Here is a 12250-nt window from a genome sequence, read left to right as displayed (position 1 = left end):
GCACCTGGAAGCAGCAGAGCTAAGGAAGAACCCGCTCACCTATGTCCTGCACCTGGACGCAGAGCTAAGGAAGAACCCGCTCACCTATGTCCTGCACCTGGAAGCAGAGCTAAGGAAGAACCCGCTCACCTATGTCCTGCACCTGGACGCAGAGCTAAGGAAGAACCCGCTCACCTATGTCCTGCACCTGGACGCAGAGCTAAGGAAGAACCCGCTCACCTATGTCCTGCACCTGGAAGCAGAGCTAAGGAAGAACCCGCTCACCTATGTCCTGCACCTGGAAGCAGAGCTAAGGAAGAACCTGCTCACCTATGTCCTGCACCTGGAAGCAGCAGAGCTAAGGAAGAACCCGCTCACCTATGTCCTGCACCTGGACGCAGAGCTAAGGAAGAACCCGCTCACCTATGTCCTGCACCTGGGCGCAGAGCTAAGGAAGAACCCGCTCACCTATGTCCTGCACCTGGACGCAGAGCTAAGGAAGAACCCGCTCACCTATGTCCTGCACCTGGAAGCAGAGCTGGTTGTAGATGACGTTCTGGGCCCGGCCGCGCAGCTGGACGCAGTATTGGGTCCAGACGGACGTGTAGCTCTTGTTGAAATAGCACTCGTTCGGCACGGTGACCGAGTAGTCCGGACACTCCTTCCAGTCGCTGGGCAGGGAGCTACTGTCCGAAAAACACACGCAGTAACACCCCAGCTATTAATACCAACAATATACCGTTACTCTAAATAATACTCAGCTACCTCTTAGACACCCAAGGTCATGTCACATGGTTTTAAATGCAGCACATAGACAGGTGCAGTACTCGCAGATGTCTGCATGTACATCATAATATCCATAATATCCATGTCGTACTGTATTACTGAAACATTTACTTCTGTTGTCATATAGCAGTCATTTTTCCAGCTATTTTGTTGTCTTCTGGGGGGTTGGGGGAGGGAGGGATGCTGTTGCAGCCAATCGGCAAGGGTCTGGCCAGGCCTGTCACAACTGATTTCCTAGGCAAAGTCTAGCCCGCCAGTAGAAGCTGCTGCTTTTTTGAAGGTGTCTGGATGACACTCTCTCTTTTTTTTGGGAAGATTTTCCCCCCCCCCCGAAAAAAGCCGGAGCATTCCGCTTACGTGGCGAAGAAGACCCTCAGGGCCCCGGGTTCTGTCAGGTTCCGGAAGCTTCCGGCACTCCACCAGCAACGGAACGTCTCCTGCTCCCGAGACAAGCAGCCGGTGAAGTGGGGGCCCTGCGGGGGGGCTGAGAGAGAGAGAGAGAGAAACCGAGAGAGACAGAGAGAGAGAGAAACAGAGAGAGAGAGACAGAGAGAGAGAGAGAGAAACAGAGAGAGAGATCAGTCACGAGAACATCATTTCCTTAACCTGCTGATGAGGGGCATGACGTAGACGGAGTTTAAATACACGAGTCCCCCTCGTATGAAAATACAAAATCCTGTGAGACAACCTCGTCGGTTTGAATTTGCATAAAAACTATCAGGATTACAGAGAGGAGGGAAGGAGTCAGTTGAAGTGCCACCAGCCCCCCCCCCCCCCCCCCCCCCGCAGGTATCCACCTTATAAAAATCTATATTTTCTAAAGGTCCAAGAAACTGAAATCTGCACATTTTTTGCTGATGTCTTGTTTTAATACTTTTACTTTTTTGCATTCACAAACAGCCAAGAAATATTTAAAATTCATTCTTGCAAAAAAAAAAGATTACAAAAGCCTGTGGCGAAACTGGCTTGCTTTCCCCTGTGGTCAAATGGGAGGTTTTCAGTGAGCGGGGTTAACTGGGTGTTAGTTATGCAACAAGCGTTACAACGTTATTACACATTGAATGATCTTCATGTTTAACTATATGATGGCAAAGCCTAGTTTATGTTGCTTTCTTTTATTTTGTCTGGTAGCGTAAAGTTCCTGCCCTAACCGGCTCTAACTTGGCTAGCGATGAGTAATGGCTTACATATGATGTGTCTTATGGACATGAATGTTAACGAGCACAGGATACACGTCCACCCTGACCTTGCCTGCTGAACAGGTCACGATAATCTAATAGTGTTTATTACAATTAAATTAAAAACTGGAAAGAAATATGAAGAACACAATCCATTAGCTCTTCCGAGGAATCGGTTTGAATCCAGTTGCCTGGACCTTTAAATTAGTAAAAGAAAAGATGAAAATGATATAATATACAGACATTTTGAGTGACACACCCTTGTGTTCAACCTCACTAGTGTTGAGAGCAGTTATATGCCTCAAAGCCATGCTGTGCTAATACTGACAAAAGTCTAATTGAGGCCCATCTCTACGCCATGCGGATTGGCTGAGGATGATCCCTAGGGCCTATGGATTGGCTGAGACCGATCTCCATGCCATGTTGATTGGCTGACCCCAATCTCTATGTCATGCAGATTGGCTGAGCCCAGTCTCTACTCTATGTGGACTGGCTGAGCCCAATACTCTACTGTATGTGGATTGGCTGAGTGAATCGAATGGCCATCAGAGACGCCATCAAACCTGCAGAGGAAAATGTTGAGTCGCTGGCAAACTGATCAAGGGCTGTAGCTCCAGTCTGTAGCATCACTACCTGCAGGTTCGAGCACTCCGGCTGTTCCCTTGCCGATCTCTATAGTGCTTGGATTGGCCGGGGCCGTAGCACCATTACATTACATTACATTACAGGCATTTAGCAGACGCTCTTATCCAGAGCGACTTACACAACTTTTACATCGTATCCATTTATACAGCTGGATATATACTGAAGCAATTCCGGTTAAGTACCTTGCTCAAGGGTACAACAGCAGTGTCCTTACCCGGGAATCGAACCTGCGACCTTTCGGTTACAAGCCCAGTTCCTTACCCACTGTGCTACACTCCATCAGCACCAGCCACACAGTCCTTATAGGGATCTGAAGTGCATCTTTGCAGCACCAAAGCACAAAAGGTAAACAACTCCGATATGGCGGTTGCCAGAGCGACGGACAGGATTCCAGGCCCCTCCCACACCGTAGCTTGCTCTGCCATAAATATCCATCTATCCACAATAGCCATTGATCCTGACCTCCATCCCCACATGCAGATAAATCAGTGAGAACGACTTTTAATTATCTTTCCACCTGCAATTATTTACTGTGGAGTCAGGCTTTTTTATTTTTATTTTTTATAAACAGGAACTTTGAGGTTTAAACATAAACGGAACGCGATGTTCAGAACATTGAGACCTGGGGGGCGGGGGAAAGGGACGCCGTTTAAAAGTAAATAAAATCATATAAATAAATAAATACATAGAGAAAAAAAAACGCAGTTTGCAGCGGCGAAGCTGGGAGCAGGCTCCCCCCGGTCCAGGCCCGCTCAGAGCAGGCTCCCCCCGGTCCAGGCCCGCTCCTCGCAGCGACAGAAAGACGGATTCCTGCTCCCGCTCGGGGAGGCGAACATGTGCTGAGCGGCGCACAAACTCCCCCGACCCGAACGCAACTCCAGCAAGCTGCGGCGGCGGCGGTGGCGGTGACTGACGACACGTCCAGTCCTCCCGCCCCCGCGATGAACCGCCGCCAAAACACCTCGCCAAACACCCCCCCCCCCCCCCCCCCCCCCCCCAAGCTGTGGCACGGCTGCTACAGCCTCGTTACGTGCGTGTGATACCAAGTCGCTCTGGAGTAGGCATCCGGTCGCATTCATAAACGGAAATGCGAATGAGTTTTCCTGACCTCCAACTTCAGACTTTACCTCAGACCCTTACACCTTAACCTCAGACTTTACACCTTTACCTCAGACTTTACCTCAGACCCTTACACCTTAACTTCAGACTTTACCTCAGACCCTTACACCTTAACCTCAGACCCTTACACCTTAACCTCAGACTTTACACCTTTACCTCAGACTTTACCTCAGACCCTTACACCTTAACCTCAGACTTTACCTCAGACCCTTACATCTTAACCTCAGACTTTACACCTTTAGCTCAGACTTTACCTCAGACCCTTACACCTTAACCTCAGACTTTACCTCAGATCCTTACACCTTAACCTCAGACTTTACCTCAGACCCTTACACCTTAACCTCAGACTTTACACCTTTACTTCAGACTTGCCCAGATTTCCCCATGCTCCCACGGAGGTTAGTCTAGTCATATTGCACTTCTAAGCATTTGAGATGATATTGAGGATTTAAGAAATGACAGACTGTCTACCGCTCCCCTGCTGCATTGGTTGCTATGAAGTTTTTTTTTCTTCCCCGGCCTCTAACGTGTGATCTATCAATAGAGTTTCATAGGAGGTGAGAGAATTCAATGTCAGAAAATTTCACAAGAGTGCACTGGCAGGACCCAACAGCACGGCTAAAACCTTGCATGTCGAACACCACTCTTATCGCGCCCGTATGCATTTAGAGGTACAGGTACATGCATGCGCACACACACACACACACACACGTGTGCACACATGCACAAGCGCAAACACACGTGCGCGCGCACACACACACACACACACACACACACGGAGCTGCAGGGGCTGTGCTTGTTGAATGAAAGAGGAACACTGATCCTCCTGTTCCCTGCAGAAACCCGGGGAGCTGGTGGGGCCGATCGATTTCCAGCTCTACACTGATTAGTTTATCGCTCTCTGTCAGCACGCCCGGAACGAGGTGGGGGGGGGGGGAGGGGGGGAGGGGGGGGGCAGTGTGCACAACAAATCAAACAGTGGAGGACAGCACACCGAAGCAAACCAGAAAAACCTGCCAGTCTGAGGGGGCGGGGTTTGGCCCTTTGACACGATCAAGATAACAGGCCCAGGCCAGCCACTGTAGTGGTCAGTGGTTAGAGCAGTGGTCAGTGGTTGCAGTGATGGTCAGTGCTGGGATCAGTGGTTGGAGTAATGATCAGTGGTTGGATCAGTGGTCAGTGGTTGCAGCAATGATCAGTGGTTAGAGCAGTGGTCAGTTGTTGGAGTGAAGGTCAGGGTTTTGAGTAATGGGCATATTGTTAGCCCCTGGTCAGTGATCAGGGTAAGAGAGGTGAGAGGCCCCGTGGCTCTGAAACACTGGGGTTTGTAGGTGTTGAACAGAGGGTGCCGTTTTTCACCCATTCGAAAGGTCCTTTCCAAACCCGAGGGGTTTACTGTGCTAACTCACAGCCTCAGGACCTCCACGCCAATGATATCTAAGATGCTGATCCTGAACATAAGATGGGCTTATCTGTATAAAGTGAAAAAAGTGAGTTGGCTATGAGCTTCTGAGTAAGAGAACTGCGTTCCTCCGAGATTTAAATTAATTCACCGATCCCCCAAGGTTCCTGGAAAAGGTGAAAAGATTCGGAAATGAAGATTCAGAATTTTATTTAATTTTTTTCCCAGCTGGACGTACAGACTACACCACTGCCCCTGGATGGGCCGAAACTTGGCTGAGGAAGACATTAATAAGACACGGCAGCTCTTCAGGGATCTTCCTAGGAAACACAATCTCTTTCAGCAGCGCAAACCGCATACACTTTCTCTCAAGACGTTGACAGCGTTGTTTAACCTTTAAAAGTTCATTTTAGTTCAATAAGCTCCTCTTTCTGGTTTAACGAATCATCTTTTCCCGAAATTAGTTCGTTTTCACAATCTACATATCGCTTCGACAAGCTTCTACGATGGGGGGATGATTTGCCGTATTGCAACCCCCCATCAATCACGCATAAGCTACTGCTTGCAGGCTGGTGTGTGACTGAGCAATGGCTCTGTTTTCTACAGCATGGTACAATCCTTTATCAGCAGGCTGCATGCTCAGCGCCCACCTCATGTCCACCCCTGCACCCAGTGTGTGGGAAAACCAACCCCGCACCTGTGGAGAGAGGGAGAGAGCGAGAGAGAGGGAGAGACAGGGAGTGAGAGAGAGAGAGGGAGGGGTGAGAGAGGGAGAGACAGGGAGTGAGAGAGAGAGGGAGAGACAGGGAGTGTGAGAGAGAGAGGGAGAGAGCGAGAGAGGGAGAGACAGGGAGTGAGAGAGGGAGAGAGCGAGAGACAGGGAGTGAGAGAGAGAGGGAGGGGTGAGAGAAAGAGGGGAGCCATTGAAAGAGAGAGAGAGCTGAAAACCTGCAGTGTTTGCTGCTTGTTGGGTACAGAGAGAACACCCCCCCCCCCTCGTTTCCAGGAAACTGCCATGTTTGAAACACAACAGGTTTTTCCCTAAAAAACATGTTTTTTTGGGGTTTTTTTTGCAGAACATGTGAATGGTGTAAGGAGAAGTGCTTGGGGGGGGGAAGGGGTGTATGTTTGGGGGGGGTTAAACTGAGTGAGCTGACCTAACCCATCCTACTGCTTATACCATTGCCTAATTATGTTACGAAAGCTCCAGGATATGAGATAAAACACATGCCCCCCACCTCACTTTTTTGTGCCCCCCCCCCCCAACATGCAGCCGTTTCAACACGGCTTGTAGGGAGGGGAGGGGGGTGGGGGGGGAGGCAGAACAGACCGCTCACCTGAGAGCGCGTACCCTCTATTCACAGACACCATCGTACACAGTGTCCAAAAAGGCTTCCAGTAATTGAACATCAGAGCTCCCAGCACTTAGTATATAAATAAAAACAGCTTCGTTCCAAGCTCGCGGTGCTTGTAATGTATCATCGGTTCGGATGCGGGAAGGTAAGAGAACAGAGATAGCAGGGACCAGCGTCTGCCTTCCACCCGGGGGACCGTCTTCATCTTCAACCGGCCCGAGAATCCGCCGCGGTCGACCCGGTCAGAAAAACGCAGCGTCGTGCTCGAAAAGCGAGTATTTGCCAGGGTGGAAAGGAGAGAGACGCATTCCCTTTTGTTTGCGTTTGCTAAATACGGAGCGTTAGAACTTTGCACCAGTTCCACGGGCCAGACAGAGCACAGCCATCTCAGTTCACAGAAGTACCACGGTTGGTTAATACCACCAGCGGTTTGGCACCGGGGGTTGAGCTACCTGAATTGGTGTGACACACCGATCCATTATGTACTTTGTACTTTCTCTGTTCCGTTCGCTTTTATTTATGTAAAGCACACTGGGTTGCCCCTGTGTATGAAGTGTGCTGTAGAAATAAATTTTGATTGACTGATTGATTAGTCCTTCAAAATGATCATATAAAATTTGCCCCCAAACCTTTTCCCAGCAAAGTGGTGAAATTTTGCAATTTTCGGTTTTTCCAAGATGTCCCAAAACCTCTACGAATTGCACATTTTGATAATGTTGTGAACACATAATCTACACCACAAAAACAAATTTTCTTCACTCAAAATACACATATTTTGAACAGACAGGCGAATCAATTCTGACGCTTTACTTGTCAACATCTTACAAGAATTAACATTATGTTCCAATGCTGAAATACGTGCGTTAGCGGGCAGGAATTATAACTGAAAACTGACAGTTTGTTTTGAACGCGCTTTGCTGTTGCTAACATCATGGTGATCTCCAGCGGATTTTTTTTTATTTGAAATTTTACTGGCATGTAATCAGTATTTGAAATATGTACTAGCTCCAGTTTGGTGTAAAGTAGCACCTCTGTCCAAAGCAGTGATCACAATTACACTGACTACTGCTTGTTGCTGCTGCTGCTGCTACTGATGCTACTGCTACTACTACTGCTGCTACTACTACTGCTACTAATACTACTGCTGCTGCTGCTGTTGCTACTACTACTGCTGCTACTACTGCTACTACTGCTGCTACTACTGCTTGTTGCTGCTGCTACTGCTACTGCTACTGCTACTACTACTGCTACTGCTGCTGCTACTACTACTGCTGCTACTACTGCTGCTACTACTACTGCTACTACTGCTGCTACTACTGCTTGTTGCTGCTGCTACTGCTACTGCTACTGCTACTACTACTGCTACTGCTGCTGCTACTACTACTACTACTGCTGCTGCTGCTACTACTGCTGATGCTAATGCTGCTGCTGCTGCTACGGTCGTTTATTTTGCAGAATGTTCTGGGTGACGAAGATGTCCAGGTCCAGCCCTGCCGTAAAGACAGAGTCCACACCGGGCCCCTGGCTCTAATCTCAGCTCTATTTGAGGACACGGCGGGAACATTGGGCTCATTACCTGATGATGGGTCTTTTCGGATCTCTCGTACAGGTAATTACAGGAACCGAGCGAGTGTGTGTGTGTGTGTGTGTGCGCACGGCCGTGTGTTTGTGTGAGTCACCGCCACACAGCAGTTGCTCTCAAAAACCCTAAAAATAACTTTCCGTCTCCGTCTGGGAGGATCTTTACCTACAGTCCAAGTGTGAACAGCTAATAGATTTGCACTATCTGGCACCTGCACTGAGTTGCAGGCGGGACTTCGTCCTGTAAAACTGCGTGTAAAGCAAGTTTAAGCGACGTTAATTCCTTGCCACCTTTTTACGCAAGTCCACGGGCTTTAAAAGTAAACCAGATACAGGGAGAACCACGGGTCCACCAGGGGCACGTCCGTCGTCACATTAATGTCAGCCGTGAACATTGGCGGCCATTTTGTTTTTTTTTAAAGTTTTTTTTTTTTAGCAGTGTTCTCCAGTAATTTGCGAGGGCGTGCGCTCAAATGGCTCAAATCTAATTTTTCGTGGAAAAAAAAAACTTGATGCCTGACGATAAGCGCAGAAACCAGGCTGGAGGCCACAGGCAATTACCCGGCCCTGTCCGCAACCATTAATTCATCCCCTTTAATTAACGAGCCCGAAGGCTAGTTAGCGCTGACTGGCGGCTGCCGTTGCCGGTTTCGTGTAATGAGACGGGTAATTTTCTGCTTTTAACTGAACGTACGAAGGCCAAAGTGAATAGTGCATAAATATATAATGAATAACATAAAAACTACAAGAAAAGGGGGGGGGGGGACCAAATGAATACACATTCATATACAACAAAGTTCTCCATTCAGCAAGTACATTAGTCACATCCCACCAGCCTGCATTCACTAAGGCACAGATTCCTGAGTACATTATAATTACAGTCTCATATAATTACATAATATATAATTATAGCCTTACAGCTGTGAGAGAGAGAGAGAGCCTCTCAAAGTGGCATCTAGTCACACTGCCCATGATGAGTGCCATTTTGCCAGATCATTTTGCTGGACTCAACTTTTTCCACTGTAACTGCCTTCATCACCAAGCACACACTTGGGTTTAAGAGAGATGCAGCTGAGTTTAAGACTAAATGAGGGATTCAGGCCGGGTTTAAGACAGATTCAGGTAGGATTTAAGATAAATTCAAGTTGGATTTAAGACAGGACCAGGCTGGATAGTTTTGGACAACTGCGATCTGCAACAATCAGTCACAGCCTGGAAAGATGATGTCACTCAAACTCACTTTATCAGCCGCTCAATAACAGCTCCTAATCCAGATCAATTTGCTTAGCGATACAGGCTTTGCAGAAAGCAGTCAGGCTCCGCACAGCTCGCTCTAAGCCGGAAAACTCAGCGGCCAACCAAATACAACCGATCCGATCGGCCGGAAACTTCTCCGAGACCTCCTGGACGAAACGGCCGTGAGAAACTGCAAAAAAAGGGGCAGCACTTCAACCTCGTAGAACACTTCAGTTTGAGGACCTGCCCCCCTCACGGTCTCGCTCCCCCTCCCGTGTCCAAATGACGCTGTCCGCCATCCGGGACGCCATTAGGAGGAGATCGGACGGCTTTCGGCCGCCTAACGAGCACCCGTCCTGGCCATCGTAATCTCTTACGATGCGCTCATTATAGCGGTTTTGAATCGGGGGTTTACGTAAGAGCGCTTCGGTGCGCGTGTGAAAGCGTCCGTTTGCCGCCGGCTCAGCGCCTTAATTAGCCGCCGCGGGCCTCCGCTCTGCCGCTCGGCGGTCCGGTCGCGGTTCGTTGGCTCTTTTGGCGGTAAAAAAAAACGGGCGCCCGCTCGACGGTAAACCGTCCCGCGACCACCGGACCAGACACTTCTCCTTCCCCCCCAGCGCCTCGCCGCTTCCGCCTCAAACCGGATTCGGGGCGACGTTTTCCTGCGGCGGTTTTTAAAACCACTGGTTTTTTGCGCAAAAAGATTTTTGAGGATTACAGCTCTTGCTGCAAGACGCTCCCGCGAAAATCGAGGCACCACGAAGACAGACGGGCGGGGGGGGGCGAGCGTGGCGGGACGATTTCCCGAGGCGCGTTACTGTGAGCGTTTCGGGACGTCTGCGCAGACGAACGCACGCGGAACGGGGGCCAGGGACCACAGGTCGCTGATATCTCCTGGCAAAGCGTTTCCCGTACAGCCCAGCTCAGACGATCGTTCAGCCGAATCAGCGCTGTGAGATTAGTGCTCTTTGCTCGACTCGATGACAAATGACATCCACGCTGGTGGAGTACGAGGACTGCATTATGATAATATTTTACAATAATAATGGCTATGCCAGTTTCATCTACAGTAACAGTGTTATGACATTTTTCATGTGCTGTAATGCGCTATCATAGCTGGTCATGTTTGCGGCAGCATTTTGTAGTCTTTTGAAAACACAAAAAAATGAAGCTAAATGAAGTTTTCATTTCTAATGCTCTCTGCTGCTCGGAGGACATATTTCAGAAAAAACTTTTGTTGCCCGATCAGACCACGTTTCTCAGAACACCCTCCCTGGACAGCTTGCATAACAACGATTACACACACAGAGTTCTGCCTCATCCCGGAATCCTGTCCTGTGGGAACGCTCCGTACGCGTGTGTGTGTGCGTGCATGTGTGTGCGCGCGTGTGTCTGTGTGCGCACGTGGGGGGGTCGGGGGGGGGGGGGGGGGTGACTGGAATCCCGTCCTACACTCCTGCACTGTACGCGGAGACCGACCCAATATGACTGTTCCGGAACAGTTGGCGGTTATTCCGTGGAAGGGCTCGGAGCCCTGCTGGCGGAGACGTGAGCGCACGCCGCAGCATGCGTAGCCGACGGCAACGCGTGCTCTCCAGCCCGACCTTAACCGTTACACACAGAACACAGCTGCCACGCTCCACATTCTTTTTTGGAGCCGCCGTACGTTCAGCACACCTGTACCAAGTTTGATTTAAAAAAAAAAAAAAAAGAAGACTCTGGCACACCACCTGCGACAGGTGCGTCGGACGAGAAGAAGCGTATTAAATATCAGTGGAGTCCCGCCCAACGTCTCACGTGCGTCTCCGTCCCACACCTGATGAAGGCCAAGATGAGCAAAAACGATTACATAATGAATAAATCCTTTCCTAAGGCGGACATCATGTGGGACCTCGCTTTTATTTAACACGCGTATACCTGAGCATTGTTATTATTTATTTATTTACCCCTCCCCCCCAATTTAGAAATGTCTGTAGGAGAGAGAGAAAGAGAGATTTTGGGCACGGTTTATGCTGTGGTATAAGGGTACAAGTAAGCTTTGTTCTGGTAGTGCCGGTAAAGCACACTGAATCTGAAACCTGAAAGACGGAGAGAGAACATGGCTGCCCTCCGGCTAAATAAAGCGAGCAATCCCCCCCCCCCCCCCCCCCGCCCCCCAAGAAGACCAGGAGCGAAACCGCGCGGCTGCGGACGACCACAACACAGCAGTTCTGTCAGCAGCCCGCCCCCCCCCCGCCCCCCCAAACCACAGCCAAGGCAAAGGAGCGATGCCAGTGAAACCGAAACACCACAGCAGGGAAACCTTTTCCAGAACCTTCCTCTGCTTTGTTCGGTGGGTTCAAGTACAAAGACACTAACATGCGTGCATGAACATGCAGAGACAGACACACCAACACACTGACACACATGCATGAACATGCTGACACACCCACACACATGCATGAACACAGACATTCACACACACACTCATGCAAGCACACTCGCCTGCACACACACACACACACACACACACTCACACTCACACTCACACTCACACATGCATGAACACAGACATTCACACACACACACACACACACACACACTCATGCAAGCACACTCGCCTGCACACACACGCACGCACGCACGCACGCACGCACGCACGCACGCACGCACGCACGCACGCACACACACACACACACACAGATAAACAAACACTAAAAAAATGTACACACACACGTTTCCAGGGAGGGCGCAAAATATATGTGCGTTTCTTAGAAGTGCATCTGAAGAGACAGCCTCTGGCGTTACCCTGACGGTTACCGCGGACCCTCTCTCTCCTCCTGGACAGAGTGTTTGGGCGAACGAACACGCTTAATCTTTCCAGTGGAAATACTGAGAAATGCACTCCAGGGTCCAAGAGACCAAACAGGGGGGGAAAAAAGAAAATAAAAAGAATGAAGAAAACCTGCTCTGTGTTTGCACACGGTACT

General features: G+C 49.6%; 1 protein-coding gene across 1 annotated transcript in view; it reads right to left on the bottom strand.

The window, feature by feature from the left end:
- Positions 1-12250, bottom strand: part of ghra (growth hormone receptor a) — a 45800-nt gene that overhangs the window by 9362 nt on the left and 24188 nt on the right. Inside the window, exons 3-4 of the mRNA XM_035380340.1 lie at positions 1123-1249; positions 493-665 (exon numbers count right to left, since the gene is read on the bottom strand). Coding sequence (XP_035236231.1) covers positions 493-665; positions 1123-1249 — 300 coding nt within the window. The remainder of the gene's footprint in view (positions 1-492; positions 666-1122; positions 1250-12250) is intronic.

Source organism: Anguilla anguilla, chromosome 10 (genome assembly GCF_013347855.1).
Source record: "Anguilla anguilla isolate fAngAng1 chromosome 10, fAngAng1.pri, whole genome shotgun sequence".
In the NCBI taxonomy this organism is placed as follows: domain Eukaryota; kingdom Metazoa; phylum Chordata; class Actinopteri; order Anguilliformes; family Anguillidae; genus Anguilla; species Anguilla anguilla.
The sequence above is the reverse complement of the archived record's forward strand: the minus strand, read 5'-3'. Positions and strand labels throughout refer to the sequence as shown.